Source organism: Podarcis cretensis, assembly GCF_951804945.1.
Source record: "Podarcis cretensis genome assembly, chromosome: 18".
Lineage (NCBI taxonomy): Eukaryota > Metazoa > Chordata > Lepidosauria > Squamata > Lacertidae > Podarcis > Podarcis cretensis.
The window spans coordinates 3,410,358-3,432,170 of NC_137188.1; the positions used below are offsets into that span (position 1 = coordinate 3,410,358).

The window sequence follows — 21,813 nt, forward strand, 5'->3', positions numbered from 1 at the left end:
TCTTCTTCACGTGCCTCCTCCGCAAGAAGTCCAGAGGGTGGCAACACGAGAACAGGGCCTTTTCTGCAGTGGCTCCCCATTTGTGGAAACGCTCTCCCCAGGGATGCCCACCTGGCGCATTCATTAGACACCTTTAGGTGCCAGGCAAAAATGTTCCTCTTCTCCCAGGCATGACTGATTGACTTCCGATGGCCTTTTAAAATGTGTTGGGGGGGTTATTGGGGTTTTTGGTTTGCGTTTTTTTATGTGTTCTGTGTTTTTATATTGTAATCTTAATTTGTAACTTCCCTGAGACCTGCAGGTACAAGACAGTATAAAAATTTAAATAACAACAACAATCCAATTGAGGCAGGGAAAATACCAACTCTCCCCTCCTCCAAGAAAACATTTGAGGGTCTCTTAGTTTTTACATACCTATGCATCCCTTTCCCTTTCTTTTTGAAATATTTATTTATCTTCTCCCCCGAAATACATTGTGAAAACCTGTATTGCCCTACGTACGCCACAACTTAGAGCAGAATGCATCTTAAGTGATCCGCAAGTCAGCATAAACCTTTGGTTTTTGGTTTCTTGGGTGATTTTTGAATGTTGTGAAAGCTCCACCGTTTTCCCAGAAAGGTGTTCTGGGTGCTTCATTCCTCTTGCCAATCTTGTGAGCCAGTCCCCTCCCCCACCCTGTAAGGAATTATACGCCATCCTGTTTTTGAACCGAATCCTTCCAGAATGCAGCTATAACCATCCATGCAGCCACTGATAGAAATCCAGTTAGTGGTTTATCCACCAAGCTCTGATTCTAATTTAAATACAGATTCGGTAACAGAAGCTCATAAGAGCCTGCTGGATCAGCCTACGTAGTCCAGGATCATGTTCTCACAGTGGCTAAGCATGTTGCCTGTGTGAATGCAGGATCCAAGCACAAGAGCCAACGGTGTCCAGAAACATTACTGTCTCCAGCTGTGAAGGCAGAGCACAGCCATTGTGACTAATAGCTAGGGCTGGGCAATACAGTGGACGCTCGGGTTGCGAAAGTGAACCATGCAAGATGCACATTTGCAACCCGTAGCGTTCACAACCTGCATCTGCGCACACGAGGGTTGCAATTCGGTGCTTCTGCGCATGCACAAAGGATGGTTTAGTGCTTCTGCGCATGCGCAACCGCCGAAACCCGGAAGTAACCCGTTCCGGTACTTCTGGGTTTTGGCGATCTGTAACCTGAAAAAACGCAACCTGAAGCGTCCTTAACCTGAGGTATGACTGTATCTCGTTTTCAACATCACAATATATCACCAGATAAATAAACATCACAATTTACCGCAAAGGATGGAGCAAAGGAGTAGAGGCATTGGCTGGCTGCATGGTTTTTCCCACATTGTGATTTTTGCATTATTATTATTATTATTATTATTATTATTATTATTATTATTATTATTATTTATTTATACCCCACCCATCTGGCTGGGCTTCCCCAGCCACTCTGGGCGGCTTCCAAAAAAATATTAAAATACTATAATACATCAAACATTAAAAGCTTCCCTAAACAGGGCTGCCTTCAGATGTCTTCTAAAAGTCTGGTAGTTGTTGTTCTCTCTGACACGCACAAACACACACACACACACATCATGATTCACGATATATTGCCAGGTCAAAAACTATGAAACTGATATCATCATTCGGACTTCAAACTGGTTTGGGGTGATATATCAATATATTGACCAGCCCTAGCCATCAACAGCCCTCCCCTCCATGAATTGGTCTTTTAAAAATGGGCTCTTTTAAAGCTGGCAGTCATCCCTGTGATGAGAGGGTTTAACCATGCGCAGTGTGAAAAAGGACTTTCTTTTATCCACCCTGGATGATGTTCCTTTTAAAAAAATATATATATATATTTATTAACATTTTAAAAACTGCAAAAGAATGACAAAGAATTAAACAAAACAAAACAATACAATACAAAAACAAAAACACCACACAACACCAACCCCCAAACATTAAATTAACAAAACCAAACAAACACAATTTAAAACACATCTAATAAGTTCAGTATCTTAACTTTCATTTACTTGTTTCAACCACCTCCTCACACCTCCCTTTTTTGTATTCCACTTTAATTAACTGTTTCAGCAATTCCTTTCCATCTTCCTCTGTTTTCTGTCCTGTAATTTATCTTAACATATTCTAACCTTATTTTTCCCTTTAATATATAATTGTCTTAACATATTTTAACTTTATTTTCCCTTTAATACTCTAATAATCTATTTGTACTTAATTCCTTGTAACATTTCTACTAAAGCCATATAGCTCCTTTCCAACATTTTTCTAACACTCATTAATTTTACAATATTTTTATAAATAGTCTTAAAACTTTTTCCAATCTTCTTCCACCGACTCTTCTCCCTGGTCCCGGATTCTGCCAGTCCATTCCGCCAATTCCATATAGTCCACCAACCTGGTGATCTTCTGTCCGATGCTTTTAACTCTTTTCCAAGTCCCTTCTGCGAGTCTTCTTCATATTTATACATGAACTTTACTTTATCTTCCACTGATCTTATTTTCATTTTCCTTCCTTTGAGACTAAAGAGTAGATCTCGGGGAAACTCCCACCTAAAGATGATTTTATTCCTTCTCAACAGGGCAACCAAATCTCCGTAGTTAAATTTAAGATCCGAAAGGTATTTCAGGACGTCTTTCAAAATTTCCACTCTTGACTGTTGTTCTTCTAAGTTCCTCTGGTAGTTCCAACAGTCTCTTATTTTGTTCTTCTCTTTTTTCCCTCCTCTTCCAAGTCCGAGAGTCCTCACAGTTTTAATCTCTTCTTGACCCAAGTCCCAGTCCCAAAAGTCATCAAATTCCTGTGTAAGGAAATCTATCAAACTTTCCTTCTCCAGTTCAGGTAGGGCTCTGATCCTCAAAATCTGATTTTCTTTAAATTCAATCATAGCAGGCATCAACTTATGGTCATCAAATTGCATCTGTAAGGCTGGGACTCTCTCTCTCTCCAATTGTGTTACTTTAGGTTCAATGGCAATAACTTTCTCCCTAGCCTTCTCCGCAGTTTGCCATGTCAAAGTAGATTCCTGTGTCAGTTTCTGAATAGTTTCTATAGTGGTGTTCACTTTTTGTCCCAAATTGTCAATTTTGGTAGTTACCACATCCACCTTTTTGTGAAGCTGTTCCAGTGAGTCACTTATCTTACCTAATACAACCACTAAGGACTCTTCTGTCAACATTCTTAACCGATTCAAGGTCCCCAGAATCTCACAGGTTTTTATCTTGCAGCTGGAAATTCCCCCAGCTCAACTCTTGTGACAGTTTCAAAAGCTTCCTCTAGAGGGAAACAGTTCCTCTAGAGGGAAACAGTTTCTATTTGTACTAGTCCTTTTAAACTCAATTCAAACAATAAAGTTAGTTTCAATTTTCTGTTACTTTTACTCCTTTTAAAACGCAGGCGGAGACCATGGAAACAATGTATTCCTCTTATTTAACTAACTGTCAGTGAACGTTCTAATCACGGTCAGTCCTGTTGGCAGCCCGTTTCCAGGATCGGAGTGATGGTATATTAACTCTGTTCGCTCTCTCCTGCAGGTATACACAGTCCAAGACTTCCCCCCCTCTTCTCCTGCCACCAAGGGGGGTTTAGTATTTTTTACTGATGGAAATTTAGTCCTTTACAATAGGCTTTCCGAGACTTCAGCTTGCATCCTCATTGCTTCAATCTATTTACAAAAGGGGAAGGTGGACTTCCTGTTCTAGACCTCCCCGTTTCGGCACCAAATTAAGACGTTTAAAAATCCAATTCTCCGCTCTACTCACGGGTAGTTGCTTTAAGATCAAATTGTCCACAGGAAAAAGTCAGCGCTCTCTGGCAACAGCTATGCGGCTTCACTCCGTGGAAGAAGCAGTCAATTCGAAGCACCGCGCCGCTCACCCCACGTTACTCCGGATCCCTGAAACCGGGTTTCCCCGCAAGTAGGGGAGGCGCAAAAGGTGCCCGCCGAATCCCACGTTCACAGGCTTCACCCGCCTGTGATTTCTAGTGGGTCTCCGCCTTCGCCGTGGTGGCCAGACCCGGATTCCTACGAAGCAAATTCCTCCTGATCAGAGGAATTCTGTCATTACCGGAGGCGCTAACCCGGAAGTCCTCACCCTGGATCTTCCAATGTTCAGCTTCACTGGATGTCCACAAGTCCTAGTGTCAGGAGAAAAACTTTCTTCATGCCACACGTAACATTAAAAACCCCGTCATGTCACCTCTTCCTCGCCTTTTCTCTAAAACTTTACAGCATTTCCCCTTGGAAGCTCTGGAGACTTTGTGACATGCCCCTGAGTGAATTTACTTCTCTCATTTAAACCCCCAAATTTCCCTCCTCTGGACGTTTGCACCGCCAGGGCCTGTAGCTGCCCTTTCTCCCCACACCCTTCCCAGCACACAGGGGAAGCAAGCTTATCCTTTCTGCCTCTCGCCTCTGTCAGCTGGGTGATCGGGAACTGGTCCGAGTGCAGCCGCAGCTGCAACCAGGGCGTTCGCACCCGGAGCGTGACCTGCCGGCGCAAAATCTCCACCACGGAGGAGAAGATCCTGGACGACACTGCCTGCAACTCTCCACGCCCCCGCGTGCTGGAGCCCTGCGGCAACCAGACCTGCCCCCCAGAATGGGCCGCCCTCGACTGGTCTGAGGTAAGAGCCTCTGTGTCTTTTTAAATGTCTAATATGTACTGAGCATGGCACATAAGCACACGCACCGATTAAACAAGTAGCTACTGTTATAAACAAAAATCTGCCCTTCCCCCTTGTGGGGTATCCAAGAGCCCATATAGTGTCCTTACGTAGGTTCCCTACTGGTAGGAGAAAATAACAGAGACCAACCAGAGAGTATTGAGAAGCAAAGCAGCTAGTAAGCCTGATCTTTATTGATCTGTTGCAACAGGGTGCCCCCTTCACACACAGGAAAGGAGGAGGAATCCAGAACAAAGGTGTGCCTACCCTTATATAGAAATTTTAAATTCCCTGCCATGGAGCTCCAGACCACCCCTCCATACATGATACATACATCACAGAAGGGGTGTAACCCAAGACCACCACCCCGATACATCATACCTACATCACAGAAAAGGCGGTCTACAGTAGAAATCTGAGTGCGTTGTTTATCACATCTGACAGGTTACCTGTTAATGCTCACTTGATTGGATACCCTGGGGAGCTTGGCCAGTCTTTTGTAATGACAAATACTTAGTTCCTGAGTCAGGTCACAGGCTCACCCCATTCAAACACAGACAGGAATGTTGAATTTGCAGTGTCCCAAGCACAGCGGAATGATGAGGAGTGCGTGCCACATACTCTATATTACTTTATTTACACTTCAAAGCTGGTAGATTACAGAAAAACATCTTGCCTCTGCCGGAGCAGAGAAAGCATCCTCTCTCCTCTAAAGCACGGAGAGAACACGGTGAGAACAGTGAAAAACAGGAAACCAGTGTACATCACATCCAGTCTCCTTTCCCGTGGGAAAAACCCAACAGCACAGACTGTGGAATGTAAACACCTGTCTCGTGACAAGCACTTCGCTGCACAGTGAAGAGAGCAGAAACCAACATCCTCCCCCTTTCTGTGAACATCACTGGGCAGCGTGTTCGTACAATATCAGTACAAACCCAACTTCTGCACATAGGTACAGTGTTGATCCCTTGATACAATCTTGGACAATACATCAGCAGGAATCTCATTACCTGGCATATAGGACACCGTTACGAGTCCCTTCTGAATACGTTCCCTAACATGTTGCACCTTCAATTGCAAGTGCTTCGTGCTTTGCTTACAACCTTCAGAATTCAGCAAAGCCAAACATGCTTTGTTGTCCTGGTAAACCTGGATTGGACATTTGACAGGAATTTTCATGTCTTTGCACAATTGTAACAACCATTCACAATCTTTGAGTGAATAAGACAGTGCATTCAGTTCAGCTTCACAAGTACTTAAGCTAACTGTTGTTTGCTTCTTGCATGACCAATCAAATAGACCCTGATTGTACTTATAGCAAACTCCAGACGTACTTTTCCTGTCTGTAGTGTCACTTCCCAAACTTGCATCTGCAAATATCTCAAGACCACCAGACTTCTGATTGTTAAATCTCAGTCTGTAATGCATAGTGCCTTTCAAATAGCGCGCTATACGTTTCAGAGCTTTCCAATCCTTAACAGTAGGATTGTTGACTTGTCTGCTTAGCAAATTACAGCTAACAGCATGTCTGGTCTTGAACATCTGGCAATGAAGTTTAGCTTGCCTAGCACACTTCTGTACAGTGTAGTGTCAGAAAATGCTTCTTCAGTGTCATCTACCTGATAACCTGTTGTCATCGGTGTGTCTACAGGTTTAGCATCCATCAGGTTTAGTTTGCTTAACACATCAGCAATTTTCCGTGACTGGTGTACTAGAATGTTACCATCTTGATCTCTCTCTATTTCCAGAGATAGGTAGTTGTTTACCTCACCAAGATCTTTCATGTCAAAGTGCTCTTTCAGTTGAGCTAGGGCGTTATTGTACATTGTGACATCTTTCCAAAAGAATAAAAGATCATCAACATAAAACAAACAATACAGTTTCTTTTGCCCCTCCTCTTTGACAAATACACATGGATCAGCTTTCCCTTGCTTAAAACCTAGCGAAAACAATACTTCAGTGAGTTTTGTGTCCCAACACCAAGCACTTTGTTTGAGACCATAAAGGGACTTCTTCAGAGCACAAACAAATCCCTGTTTTACCTGTACGCCATCAGGTGGAAGCATATAAAGTGATTCATCTAGAGATCCGTACAGAAAAGCTGTATTCACATCATGGTGACTAATGTGTAGATTCTCCTCTGCAGCTAGCTTGAGCATAAGCCTAATGCTCTCATACCTCACTGTGGGTGAGTAGGTCTCGTGATAGTCTTCACCTGGTACCTGTGCAAAACCTCTGGCTACCAATCTGGCTTTGTGTCTGACTACCTTGCCATTTTGATCAGTCTTCGCTTTGAAGACCCATTTGCTTCCAAGCAGTTTCATTCCTGGAACTACTGGAACAAGGTCCCATGTTTTGTTCCTTTCTAAGGAATCAAGCTCAGCCTTCATGGCATTTAACCATGGCTCAGCTTCCTTTGAATCCAAATCCTGGATTTCTTGGAAACTTGAAGGTTCAAATACCTTCTTGGAGCTTTTAACAGCTGTTACTGCTATCTTGGCAAACTCATCAGCAAATCTCTTTGGAGGTCTGCCTTTTGTTGCTCTTTGTGATCTACGAATTAGCCTTAAGTCTTCAACACTCTCCTCTTCCTTTTTGGGAGAAAAGTGACCTATTGTGAACAATGGTTCTTCCAATTCTTGATCAGAGCTTTCAGAGGGTCGCATAGAGGCTTTCGCACTCTTGAAATCCTCTGAATCACCCGATTCAGTTTCAGACTCAGAATCAGAACCTTCATCAGTGGGTGTGGGTTGCTGTGGCTGCTTTTGACTATCCTCAGTCTCATCACTGTCATCAGGATAACATTGGAAAATTCCCACATTCTCCCCCCACTTGGCATTGTACTCAACACTTCTTGTGAGCTTAATTGTCTTGGAGTCAGTCATCATTATTCTGTAAGACCCTTTCTGATAACCTAGAAAGATACCATGCAATCCACGCTTGTCTAACTTGGAGCTTTGTGGTGAGTGAACCCACATGTCAGAACCAAAAATTTTCATGTGTTTGATGTATGGCTTCTTGCCAAACATCTTCTCATAGGGGGTACAACCAATCGCTGAAGATAACCTGCGATTATAACTGTAAACAAAACACGAGAGAGATTCGGCCCAATAACTCTCTGGAAGATTGGCATCATGCAGCAAGGTTTTTAACCCTTGAAGCAATGTTTGATTTGCCCTCTCGCACAGTCCATTCTGCCATGGCGAGCGAGGACTAGACAAATCGTGTTGAATTCCTTTCTCAGTCAGAAAAGCTTCAAACTGCTGAGAAGTGAATTCCCCCCCACGATCAGTGAAAAGAATTTTTATCTTCTTACCATGCACATTTTCCAACCAAGCACAGAATTCCTTGAACCTTGGAAAAGCCTCTGATTTCTGCTTGAGATTGTACACATAAATATACCTGGAAAATGCATCAATGAGAACCATGAAGTACCTATTTCCACCCAAAGAGGGTGCTAGTGGTCCAACCAAATCAGCATGAACAACCTGGTATGGTTCTGTAGCTTGCCTACTAGACACCTTACCTTTCACAGCCATTTTCACCTTGTTTGCTGTGCATGCCTTGCACTTCATGTGGTACCTGCAGGGTTTAATAGTCATACCTTCAACCAAGGCAGGCATTTTAGATACTGCCTCAAAATTCAAATGACCAAATTTTCGGTGAAAATCATCAATACATCCTGCATGCAAACTTTTGTTAGAACCTGCAATGCAACAAGTGTCATCCTGCTCAACATCATCATAATACAAAACATACAAACGATCAACATATTCAGCATGCAATACATAATCATTTCTCTTTGTGATGATGCACCTTTTGTTCTTAAAGGAAACGTCAATTTTCTGCTCATTCAGCTGTCCAACGCTGAGCAGATTATGTTTGGCATCCGGTACATAAAGCACATCCTGTATCGATAAGTCCAAACTGTGAAGAACAACAGTTCCGTAGCCTTTACTGGGGATTGTGTGGTCATCCGCCTGGTGAATCGCACCTTCCTGCGGTGTAAAAGACACAAACAGTCGCTTATCGTTGCACATGTGGTGCGTTGCAGCCGAATCAACAACGAAGAAAGATCTATACGTCTTCTGGACCTTTGCAACCTTTGGAGCGAAGCATGAGACCATTGCCTTGTGCTGCGTTGTCCTGGACACCGGACCTTTGCCTTTGCCTCGGCCTTTTCCACGCGATGAGCTTTCGCTGCGCTGCTCTGTCTTGGCCCTGGGATATTTGCATTCCCTCTTCATATGGCCTAGACGTCCACACGAGTAGCATTTCACTGCCTTCAAAGCTTTGGCGCCATCTGGTGGTTCCACTGCACTCTGGGATGACGTCTGTGAAGACTCCCCCTTACCCATGCAGCTATCACCCCGGCGGTCTGCTTCATTCTGAATCACGGCAGTATCACAGGCTACTCTGAGCTGAGCATGTGGCTGATTGGCATCAGATTCCCCACTTGCATCAGCCAGCCTTCTGCAGCTAGCCATCATGACTCTGGCATTAGCCTTCTGCAGCATTAAATAAGCTGCGTCTTCTGCTTCAAATCAAGCTGCTTTATACAAGCTGCGTCTGTGTACAGCTGCAGCTGCTTCATTCCAAAAGCACTTTTAAAAGGTACTTTCGGTTTCCCCCAGCATAGGAGCTTGTTCCTTTGAGCCTTTGCCTGTGCCCGGCAAAACGGCTTTCTAAAAGTTCAAAGTCCAGCCATAAAGCCACTAATTAGAAGCTGGCAGGCTGCCCGGAGCATGAGCACATACCTCTCATAAATCATCCTGACGCGCAGAGATATCGTCCGATCCATCCCTCTGCATTCCTTTGCATTCTTTGCCGGCATTTTGAAGTCCATCTGTCACTTTGACTGCGTTTTTCTGGGCCCGATAACCAGAGAATGTTGAATTTGCAGTGTCCCAAGCACAGCGGAATGATGAGGAGTGCGTGCCACATACTCTATATTACTTTATTTACACTTCAAAGCTGGTAGATTACAGAAAAACATCTTGCCTCTGCCGGAGCAGAGAAAGCATCCTCTCTCCTCTAAAGCACGGAGAGAACACAGTGAAAAACAGGAAACCAGTGTACGTCACAACCAGTCTCCTTTCCCGTGGGAAAAACCCAACAGCACAGACTGTGGAATGTAAACACCTGTCTCGTGACAAGCACTTCGCTGCACAGTGAAGAGAGCAGAAACCAACAAGACATGCCCCTAAGACAGGATTTGTGAATGAAAAGATGATGGGGAGGCTTTTCCATTTTCCTTTGACCTCGCAGAGAAAACATTTGGTCAGTTTGGGAATCAAAAATGGTTTCAGGTCAGTCTTCCTGTGCTGATCAATGTACATGCTTGGTTGGTACATTTATGAACATTTGTTATATATCTAAGACTTTAAAATTCTTAACACACTCCCCCCTGTCACAACCAAACATTTGGGTCATGTGCCAGACGAGCTGCTCAGTTCAGCTCAGCTCAGCTATCCTTTCTCTCTCTCTCTCTCTCTCTCTCTCTCTCTCTCTCTGCCCCAGTCCATAACAGCATCCTCTCTCTACAGTGCACCCCAAACTGCGGGCCCGGCTTCCGCCACCGAATCGTCCTCTGCAAGAGCGGCGACCACACCTCCACCTTGCCCACCTCCCAGTGTCCCGAGGACGCCAAGCCCCCAACCAGTATAAGGTGCAGCCTTCGGCGTTGTCCACCCCCGCGGTGGGTCACCGGCGAGTGGGGAGAGGTATGGAACTGCTGCTCTCTTTCACTTACGAGAGCTGGCAAGGACTGTTCCACTAGGCCAAGCCACTGCGGGGAGCCTCAACCAGAGGCAAAGAGTCAATGGAGGTCAATAGAGCTGCTCCACCATCTTGGTTGGGTCAGACCAATGGCGAAGGGGATGGGGAGCCATACTGAGTGGGTCAAACCAATGGAGAAAGCACTGGGGAGCCATATTGGTTGGGACAAACCAAGGGTGAAGGCTTGGGGACTCAATAGGTAATCCAGCAGGTAAACAGGAATGTTCTCAGGCAATTCCTAAATGTTATGTAGTATTTATTTATTTTATATTTATTTCATTTAGGGGGAAATAAGAGTACAATCAGAGTTTTGCAAGTCCAAAATTTTCTATCCGTCTGTCCCTCTATGTGCTTCTTGTGTTTCTATTTAAATCATGAGGACTACGATCTTACTTCATACCGTTTAGCCCATCCTAACCCTCCTGCATCTTCCTTCTTCTTCCCCAAAGTGCTCTGGGCAGTGCAGTTTTGGCCAGCAACGCCGTTCGGTCCAGTGCATGACCCACACGGGGCAGCCCTCCGGGGAGTGCGTAGAAGCCCTCAAGCCTGCGGTGGCACAGCAGTGCGAGAGCAAGTGTGACTCGGGACCCACAGAGAACCCCGAAGGTACCTGCGTGCTGCTCCAACATTTGTATCAAGCACCCGGGGGCCGGGGTGGCAAAAAACTTTGTTCCCGATGAGACAAAGCTATTGTGACCTAACGCAGGACCTTGGGCTGTTTTGGGGCCAGTTGTTGGGACTTACACACGTTGTTGGGCCGGAACGTGTAAACCACAGAAGGCCAGCTGGGCAGGGAGGGGTTAGCCTGGGTCTCACCTAAATAAACTGCCTTAGTCCTAGACGAGGAACGCTTGGGAGCAGAGTCCTCTGATGATGGCAGCGACAAGGAGGAGATGGACCTGCTCCGTGGTCCACTTTATGCAGATGCCTTGTCACCCGTCTCTTGAACCCCAAAGAGACTGTCCTTAGCTGCCAGGCTCCTCAAAGGATCAGGAGAGCCCAGAGGAGACATCCCCACAGCTAGAACCCTTAGGGCCTGGGAAGGGGCTGGGCTCTTTAGTCAACAAATACCTAGCCCAGCCATCCCAAACCCCTGGCCTACCAGGCAGTGAGTTCCTTTCTTTCATCTGCCCTGAATCTTCCTGCATTCGGCTTCATCTGATGTCCACAAGTTCTAGAGTGACAAGAGAGGGAGCAAAACTTCACTTTCTCCACACTGCACATGATTTCGTAAACGTCTTCATGTCCCCTCTTACTCTTGACCCACTAACATCACACATTCTCTCCCCCCCCCCTCCGTTTTCTTCCTCTCCAGAATGCAAAGATGTGAACAAGGTCGCCTACTGCCCTTTGGTGCTAAAGTTCAAGTTCTGTAGCCGGCCTTACTTCCGACAGATGTGCTGCAAAACCTGCCAGGGGCGTTAAACGGGCAGCGGTGGCTGGGGGGGGGGGCGCGCTTTCGGCGCCTCAAGGAAATCGGGAAGGCTCGGGTCAAGGGATGGCTGTGCCCTTCCCCTGCCCCACCACCCATCCCTTCCCCCAGGGCTGCCAACGAGCAGGCAAGAATCTCCGTGGGGGGCGCAGCAGAGCGCGGTGCGGGGGGCTGCTGTGCCTCGGGCAGAGGACCTGGGCAAGGCGCTGTGGAGTGCATTACTTGAAACTCTGACATTATTATTTATTTTAGTATCACAGCTGGGTGCCGCCGTTGCCCTGCCCACTCGACGGTGTGGGAGTAGCCCACCCGAGTCACTAGTGCCCCCCCCATTTTTCCAGTCCCAGAATTCTCCCCTACTCAGTGGGTTGGCTGTTGCGAGCCCCACAGAGAAGGCATAGCACAGGAGTCTGGGTCTGGGAGTGGGGCAGGGATCCCGAGCTGCAGGTGAATGGCCAAGAAAAGAATACAGCAAGGCCTCGGGGGCTCGCTTAAGAGAAACAAGCAGGTGACAGGATCTTACCTGTTCATCTCCAGGTCTGGGGTTCTCCAAAGCCGCAAAGGAGGAAGATCCAGGAATTTGGACACAGACCTCTTGTTTTCAGAGCCCAGGGGTTTGCGGCCCAAATCAGAGCCTGCGAGTGAGGGAAGATCCTAGGATATTTTTTGGAACTGTTTATGTCCCACTGAATTTGGGGATTATGTGCTTCCATGGTCTTCCCTTTGAATTTGCGGACGTGAACGATAAATTGGTGCTTTGAGGGGGGAACTCCTTCACCTCTCTTGGTTTCTCACAAACCTGATGGAGGTCCCTTCCTGTCCTGGGAGACTCGAAACTACAGTAAAGCTGCGTACGTTTCAATTCCAGAATTATCTTTTTAAGAAGGTGTAGAGCAGCATGCCAAATTCCAGAGCAATCAAAATTAGAAATTCAAAATCAGACAGTGGGGTGGGGGAGTTGCAGTGGCACAAAATTCTTAGGTGTGCACAATTTCAAAAAAATAATAATAGTAGTAACAGCTTACACAGAAAATCTCCCAATGTTTGCATGGGCGGATTTGGCATAGCTGTCAACTTTTCCCTTTTCTTGCGAGGAATCCTATTCAGAATAAGAGAATTTCCCTTTAAAAAAGGAAAAAGTTGACAGCTATGGATTTGGGTGGTGACTGGTTGCTAGGGTGCCCTCTGCACAAGCTTTCAGAAGATACCCTCTCCTGACCAATTCCCTGTCCCGCTGTCCCCGCGCTTGTCTCAAGTGATTCAAGATGTGCACATCAAAGAGACAGAGGTCAACATGGCAGAGTCTTTTGTTGACTTTGTTCAATATGGGACTGGCGGAAGGGACTCGGGGAGTGCTAATGTTCCACAGGTTGCCCTGGGCACTGGCAACCCTTGCTATGCCACTGGGAGGCTGGTTGGTTCACCTTTGCCCCTTTTGTGGATCTCACAACCCTCTCCCTCTCCCATCTGGTTAGAGATTGCCCTCACCCCACAAAGTACCCCACAGCCCGCTGGTAAGTCTATGGGACCTGTGGGATTTCACTCATCCAGGTGGGGCAATGTATTACTCATAAACTGTTTCCCATTCCCTCAAAATTTTAACTGAATCCAGTTCAAATTTCAGCTTCAGTGATACCCAGCAACAGTTCTGGATTTTTGCCGCCAGCAAAATGTTGGTCACTTGCTCTCCTTTGGGTCCCGGACACAAGCTGACGAAGATCCGTCATTTCGCCAAAGGAACCTTCCTAGCTGATAGTTGGGTGCTAGTTTTCTTAATCTGCTCAGAGCGCCCTCTGGTGGGCAGGGTCAGATTTCACCATTTCATATATAAATATATACAGATATATTGTATTAATAATATTGTTATTATAGAAGTTGTTTAAAATCCTGTTTCCACGATGAGAGTGAGCGAGAGAGAGAGAGAGAGAGAGAAAGAGAGAGAGAGAAATTACAGCATGATTTTTACAATAAAAAAACTACCTACCACCCCTGGTTCTGAGTTATTATGAATTGGCATCTATGTCTGGTGTTGGGGAGATGTAAAAACATACGGTTTTATCCTATTTTAGTTCCACCTGAAATAGACCCATTGGCATTAATGGGCATGGTGAAGTTGAGGTTTGTTCTGTGCTGAGTTGGGTACAACCCTGGATTTTAAACCTAGTAATTGGTACCTCGTGTCAGCTGGCAACCCTGTCTTTCTCTCACCCTGGCCTCTGGGCTCCTTGGTCCCTTTGTCCCTTTGACTTCCTGGGACCTCTTCCCATTCCTCAGTCAGCAGCCCTGTAAAGTTTCATTCCCAGCCAAACTAACAACTTTCCTTTTCCTCACAGAGCCTGGACGGCAGGAATCCCACTGGTAGCAGTACATTCCGTGTCACATCCACACACCCAGTGAGAGCCACCAACTCTGGTGCAACAAGAGACTGATTTCTAATTGGGGGGGGTGTTTTTAAATGCAAAATTTTACTGGAGCAGATTGCATCCTTAACCCTTCGTCCACTCTTATTTTGCCATCAACTTTTTAAGAGGACAGAAGTTTTAGGCACACGCAAACAAAAAATATTCTTCATTGCAAACTTATATAATTTACTGGGCTTGAAGACCCCAACTTTCCATCACATCGCTGTTAGTTGTTTAGGTGGTTTGCTTGTTTTCTGTGCTGGTAACTGTTCCCAAACAAAGTCATTCTGGCCCTTATTTTCATGTAATTATCTGTACATCGTCTCAATTCGCTGTTGTTCAAACCATGCCATTGCACTGTCACATTAGCAATTTTTAATGCTTATTTTAAAAAAGGAAATGAGCCACATTCTGAACTGGTAATTTGGTGCGGGGGCACTAATTAACTTTCAGAACCTGGTTTGACAAAAGTCATTCTAACCTAGAGGTTCAGGTTTTCATTGGCCCTTATTTTTATGATTTTGATTCATTGCGGTTGGAGCCACCATCTCACTCCATCACACGGGAAAGAGCTTTTTCACAGAATCATAGAGTCATACAACTGTGGAGTTGGGAGGGACCCCGAGGGCCATCTAGCAGGAATTTCAGCTCAAGCATCCATGAAAGATGGCCACCCAACCTCTGCTTTACAACCTCCAAGGAAGAGAATCCACCACCTCCCGAGGGAGACCCTTCCACTGTCAAATGGCTCTTGCTGTCAAAAAGCTCTTCCTGGTGTTTAGTCGGAATCTCCTTTCTTGTAACGTGAAGCCATGGGTTTGAGTCCTACCCTCCAGAGCAGGAGAAAACAAGCTGGCTCCCTCTTCCGTGTGACAGCCCTTGAGATATTTGAAGATCATCATCATTTTTAATTTGTATACCGTCTTTCTATCTTACAATACTCAAGGCGGTTTACCAGCTGAAGAAACAAAAAATGTACATCTTATAACAATCTAATGCAATACAAAAGTGTGATAATAAAACAATTTTAAAATAGGCAACCTACACCAAAAAAGTAACATTCAGCAATCATTAGTAAAGGTAAAGGGACCCCTGACCATTAGGTCCAGTTGTGACTGACTTGGGTTGCGGTGCTCATCTCGCTTTATTGGCCGAGGGAGCCGGCGTACGGCTTCCAGGTCATGTGGCCAGCATGACTAAGCCACTTCTGGCAAACCAGAGCAGCACATGGAAACACCGTTTACCTTCCCACCGGAGCGGTACCTATTTATCTACTTGCACTTTGAGGTGCTTTCGAACTGCTAGGTGGGCAGGAGCAGGGACCGAGCAACGGGAGCTCATCCCGTCGCGGGGATTCGAACTGCCAACCTTCTGGTCGGCAAGTCCTAGGCTCTGTGGTTTAACCCACAGCGCCACCCGCATCCCTTCAGCAATCATTAGAATAGTATAAAATAACAATACCAACATATAAAAGTTAAACAGACGTCCACTCAACAGCTACAATAAATAATATCTAAGCTATAATCAATAAGACAACAGCAAGCCAAAGTACATAAAATAATACAATACACATTGCAAAGCAGGGACTAGAGGGTGGAGCAAGGCAGGTGGAAGGAGGTCTTGCCTGATGAGAGACCCTCCCCTCACAGTTCTTCCTGCAGGAACAGCACCCTTGAATACTCCTAGGACTGGAGATGGCTATCGTGTTTCCTCTCAGTCTCCTATTTTCCAGGCTGTTGTTGTTTAGTCGTGTCCGTCTCTTCGTGACCCCCTGGACCAGAGCACACCAGGCACTCCTGTCTTCTTCCACTGCCTCCCGCAGTTGGGTCAAACTCAAACCCAGAGGACAGGATCACACTTCAAAACGACCTTGACAGATTAGAGAACTGGGCCAAAACAAACAAGATGAATTTTAACAGGGAGAAATGTAAAGTATTGCACTTGGGCAAAAAAAATGAGAGGCACAAATACAAGATGGGTGACACCTGGCTTGAGAGCAGTACATGTGAAAAGGATCTAGGAGTCTTGGTTGACCACAAACTTGACATGAGCCAACAGTGTGACGCGGCAGCTAAAAAAGCCAATGCAATTCTGGGCTGCATCAATAGGAGTATAGCATCTAGATTAAGGGAAGTAATAGTGCCACTGTATTCTGCTCTGGTCAGACCTCACCTGGAGTACTGTGTCCAGTTCTGGGCACCACAGATCAAGAAGGACACTGACAAACTGGAACGTGTCCAGAGGAGGGCAACCAAAATGGTCAAAGGCCTGGAAACGATGCCTTATGAGGAACGGCTAAGGGAGCTGGGCATGTTTAGCCTGGAGAAGAGGAGGTTAAGGGGTGATATGATAGCCATGTTCAAATATATAAAAGGATGTCACATAGAGGAGGGAGAAAGGTTGTTTTCTGCTGCTCCAGAGAAGCGGACACGGAGCAATGGCTCCAAACTACAAGAAAGAAGATTCCACCTAAACATTAGGAAGAACTTCCTGGCAGTAAGAGCTGTTGGACAGTGGAATTTGCTGCCAAGGAGTGTGGTGGAGTCTCCTTCTTTGGAGGTCTTGAAGCAGAGGCTTGACAACCATATGTCAGGAGTGCTCTGATGGTGTTTCCTGCTTGGCAGGGGGTTGGACTCGATGGCCCTTGTGGTCTCTTCCAACTCTATGAATATTCTATGATTCTATTCTATGATTCTATGTTCCCTCAATCGTTCCTCATCTGGCCTCATTTCCAGGCCTGTGTCTGTATGTGTGGTTTTATTTAAAAATTAAATCCCCCTCCAGAACAGGAAAATTGGAGGAAAGAGATCAATTAACTATTAACTCAGCCGAGATTCCTGCACTGCAGGGAGTTGGACTAGATGGCCCTTGGGTCCCAATTCTACAATTTTATTCCGGTTCTGGGTTCGAGAGTGTCATCCTGAAATAAAAGTGCAGTTTTGCACTGACTCCTCAGAGGCCTGTCACCTGCACAACTCTGCACAACTCTGAAGGAGGAAGTAAGGGGGAGATTAAGGCGGGGAGGGGGGTGAGGGCCGGATAGAGGAACTTGCTGTGACTCTGGTGAGCTTCCACTTCTCTCTTGCTGTCTGCACAGCTCTGAAGCTCACCGCTGCAAGATCTCTCCCCACTTGCTCCTTGCCCTGCGCCAGGAATGCATCTATGACCCACAGAGAACCTCAGTGACCCATCGCGGGGGTCTCAGCACCAACCTGGGGAGTGGTCAGAGCAGAGATCATGGTAAGTCTGGGCTTCAGGGTGGCAAGCTTAGCTGTGGAATCCTGTTTCGGGAACCGGTTTGCCACCCAGCTTGCACTGCTCAAAATGGACCGAGTTCCAGAGGTGTCCGGCGTCAGAGGAGAGGGGGGTTCGGCTGGGGTAAGTCCCCCACACACCCCAAATTCCCTGACAAATTGTATGCCACTTGTTGCTTAAACTGCTAGGGTTACTTGAAGGAAAGTTGCCGCTTGGCATCCACTTGGCATGAGAATTTGGGGAGGGAAATAAAAGTTCTAGTCCTCAGCATGCTTACTCAAAAACTCAGTCGATGGGGACTTATTTCAGATAAAATAAGGCAGCACTGTTATATGTGTTTGTTTGTGTGTGTGTGTGTGTGTGTATTCAGAGGTGATGGATTAAGTTGTACTTGCCCAGGCAAAAAGGAATTTTGCCATTTCTGTGTCTGGTGCGTTGCTTCTGTTTTTTTGTGCAAGGATGTGCAATTCAGACACATGTGTATTTCGGTCCTCCTGATTCATTCCAGGGTGGGTGGTGTTCTTCAGCTGGTTTGCTAAAAATAAAAAAAGGCAAAATTAAGCTTCCCTGTCCAGAGGAGACGCCTAACGCAGCAGGCCTTGCTTGCAGCCTTCGTCCCAAAAGCAACTTGCAGAAGTGCTGGGCTGGGACCTCAGTTGTATGTGTTTCGGCACCAGAAGGTGCCTGGGCAGCTCAAGTGACTAGTCCTTGTGAGGTCCATGATGTGGTTTCTGCTCTTTTTCACTCCCCTGCCACTCTGACTGGCATCCTTCAGTTGCATCCCGCTGGGTTTTTACTCAGAGTAGACACATTCAGAGTCAGTCATGTCATGTCCACTCACTTCAGAGGGTCTACTCTGGCTAACGGTGAATACAAAACCAACCCTTTGAACGATCCGAGGTAGAAGCCCTGTTTCATGCTACTGAAGGGGCAGATTCTGTTTGATGCTGTTTTCACTGTGTGTTGTTATGGTACAGCTGCATATTCCTGCGTTGCAGGGGGATGGACTAGATGATCCTTGAGGGCCCTTCTAACTCCCACCGAGACCTGCCTTTATCCTGACGTTCTGTTGTGCTAATTAAAGACAGAGTAAATCCCACATTCAGCTCCAAGATGGCACATATTTGGGTCCAGGTTCAGATGTATTTCTTTTTATTATTATTATTGGCTTAAAAAAAATTATACAGACAGCAAAACAAAGAAGCCTAAATTAACATTGCCTTCTACCCATAAGAAATAATAATAACTATTACAATAATGAAAATACAAAAAGTACATTTACTTCCCCTTTTAAACTTCTATTCTGGTTACAATATATTACTATTCTACAAGAATCTATTATATCCATATATAATTTTTTTCTCCCAAATTCAACCTAACCCTACCCTCCTCTCCACTGCTTCCCTTCACCTGTGTGAGATCCTCCCATCATAATTTTTTTTCTAGTTGCTTTGATAAAATAGAGTAACATGAAAACTGTTAAATTATAATTGCTTCTTTTGTCCTTACATGCTTAACAATGTTCAGATGTATTTCTGGGGCATAGCCACACTGAAACTAGAACACAGAGTTTAAAATTAGTAGGGAAAAAGTGGCTTGAAATGACGTTTTGTTCTCCCTCTCCTGTGATCCTCAGACCCTGGGGCATCCCTACCCATCAGGAGATTCAGAACAATCGATTCAGAATGAACAAACTTAGCAGGCCAGAATCTCAGACCAGTTGTGTAAATTCTGCATTGTGTACCGCACCCACTACGAAAGCAGGCAGTGAGTGGATAATCTGGAGATTGAATGAAGTCCTCACGACTCTCCCCACAAGCCGGGATGGTCACCAGCCCTGCCTCATGACCCCAAAGTGCCCACGAGGGACCTACATGCCGGTCCACAGGCTGGGGGAAAATCCTGTTCCTCTGACAGGATTCCCTGCCAGGAGATGTGGTAATGTCCACTAGACTGCAGAGATTTGGGGAAGGAAAGCTGATCTCTCGATAGCTATTGGTGCAATGGAACCTCCATGATCTAAGGAAGTCTACCTCAAAGAACCCAAACCCATTCATTTCACACCCTGCTTGTGGGCTTGAGGGAGAGAATCTCTTTGGCTGAGATTTCTGCACTGCACAGGGTTGGGTTGGATGATCCTTGGAGGTCCCTTCCGAATCTACAGTCCTACGATTATCTGATCCCATGAGTCTGATCGGCCACTGGACTTGGCAGGCCTTTGCTCTGACCCAGCAGAGCTCTCCTTAACAGAGATCCACCTTGACAGCAACTTGGAGCCTCCCCGTGCAAGGGCAGTCTACCTTGGAGTACTAGATTTTGGTGACTAGGAACAAGGGGTTGTTTTCTGCCTTTGCGTCCTGCTTGAGAACTTCCTGGAGCCTGCGGGGTTTAACAACCGCTCTCTCTTTCCAGGCTGGGAAATGGGGGTTGTAGTTCTTGTCACAGGCATCCGAGAGGAATCTCAGCCCCTTCCCCACCCCCCAGGCCACTTTGGGTGGCGTTAATTGCTGTGGAAGGTTAGCATCACCAGGAAATGAAGTCAGACCATAGAACCGTAGAGTTGGAAGGGACACTGAGGACCATCCAGCCCAACCCCCTTGCAATGCAGCTGTCCCATACGGGGATTGAACCTGCGACCTTGGCGTTGTCAGCTATCCAGCCATTCACCCTCCAAGTGCCCCTATTTTCCAGGGATTTACAGAAGCTGTCCCAGTTTTTGATTTGATGCCGGAATGTCCCGCTTTTCCTTAGGACGTCCCTGTTTTCATCAGAGAAATGTTAGAGGGTCTGGAGTTGTGCCATCCCCAAGCCCAGGAGATAAGTAGCTATGCAACCGTTAGAAGACACCTGAAGGCAGTTTTTTAACGTTTCATGTTTTTATGATGTTTTTACATATGTTGAAAGCCGCCCAGAGTCTCTATTTTCATGAGAGAAATGTTGGAGAGCATGCATCTTAGGGTTGCGGGTTCGAGTTCCACGTTAGGCAAAAAGGTTCCTGCTTTGCAGGGGGTTGAACGAGATGACACTCGTGGTCCTTTCCAAATCTGTGATTCTGTGATGCTCCTCTCCGACAGAGCAATGCCGCAGATGCCTTGTTGTTGTTATAGAATAAGGTAAAGGGTAAAGGGACCCCTGACCATTAGGTCCAGTCACGGACGACTCTGGGGTTGCGGCGCTCATCTCGCTTTACTGGCTGAGGGAGCCGGTGTACAGCTTCCGGGTCATGTGGCCAGCAGGACTAAGCCGCTTCTGACAAACCAGAGCAGTGCACGGAAACGCCGTTTACCTTCCCGCCGGAGCGGTACCTATTTATCTACTTGCACTTTGACGTGCTTTCGGACTGCCAGGTTGGCAGGAGCAGGGACCGAGCAATGGGAGCTCACCCCATCATTGCGGGGATTCGAACCACCGACCTTCTGATCGGCAAGCCCTAGGCTCTGTGGTTACGGAATAGGGAGTTCCTATTTTCACCCAAGAAATGTTGGGGGGAAGTGACTGCTGTCAATCCTTCAACAGCCGTTTTCTGTTTTCACATTTTGCTTTGCTTTTTTCAAACCTACATAAGTAGCACCTGTTTCAATTTAGCTTCAATTTAAACCCCTTGTGTCTGGGAATGGCCCTCCACACATCTTTGTCTGGCCCTCGGAAATGTACCCTCTCTCTCCAGGTCGTGCTCCCTCCCCTGAGCATTTTCCCACGGCTGGGAATGTGTCTTCGTACCCCAATCCTGTCTTTCACTTGCCTGCATGGAGGATAGACAGAGAGGGGTGTGTGGAAACTTGGCTATGGCGAGGTGGCGGGGTTTACCTCTGGTGCTCCGCCCACTTTGCTTCTTGCCCCGCCCACCTCTGACTGCTGGCCCCCAGAAAGTTTCGCAGGAGGAGATGCGGCCCTCGGGTTGGAAGAAAGTTTGCCGCTCAGTGCTGCTCTGCATATCTATCTGGGAGTAAGCCACAGTGGACAAAGCAGCGTTTACTTCTGAGTAAGCACGCAGGGGGCTGAGCTTTGCAGCTTCAAAACAACAGGAAGTGAAACATCTCTTTGTATGTATTTAGGTTGTGACTCGAAGTCTTTCCGTCCTGCTTTTTCCACTGAACAGCTATCCACCAAAAAATAATAATAATTAACAATTCAATTAAGAAATAAAATTTTATATGCTATTATTATTATTATTATTATACGTCCCTATGCCCGCAGGTCTCAGGGCTGTTGCAACATAAAATCACAATATA

At 46.2% G+C, this 21,813-nt stretch overlaps 2 protein-coding genes across 5 annotated transcripts in view; both read left to right on the top strand.

Annotated features, from left to right (window-relative positions):
* Nucleotides 1-14,112, top strand: part of ADAMTS10 (ADAM metallopeptidase with thrombospondin type 1 motif 10) — a 54,988-nt gene extending 40,876 nt beyond the window's left edge. For 2 of the 4 annotated variants that reach the window (XM_079960474.1, XM_079960475.1), the window contains exons 19-22: nucleotides 4,471-4,675; nucleotides 10,261-10,437; nucleotides 10,942-11,098; nucleotides 11,808-14,108. In XM_079960474.1, the coding sequence (XP_079816600.1) occupies nucleotides 4,471-4,675; nucleotides 10,261-10,437; nucleotides 10,942-11,098; nucleotides 11,808-11,917 (649 nt within the window). In that variant the 3' untranslated portion in view covers nucleotides 11,918-14,108. Of the gene's footprint in view, nucleotides 1-4,470; nucleotides 4,676-10,260; nucleotides 10,438-10,941; nucleotides 11,099-11,807 lie in introns of all 4 variants that reach the window. The other 2 variants (XM_079960473.1, XM_079960472.1) reach the window with 2 other exon arrangements.
* Nucleotides 14,113-17,365: 3,253 nt separating this feature from the next.
* MYO1F (myosin IF) overlaps nucleotides 17,366-21,813 on the top strand; it is a 56,377-nt gene continuing 51,929 nt past the window's right edge. Inside the window, exon 1 of the mRNA XM_079960476.1 lies at nucleotides 17,366-17,566. Coding sequence (XP_079816602.1) covers nucleotides 17,564-17,566 — 3 coding nt within the window. The 5' untranslated portion in view covers nucleotides 17,366-17,563. The remainder of the gene's footprint in view (nucleotides 17,567-21,813) is intronic.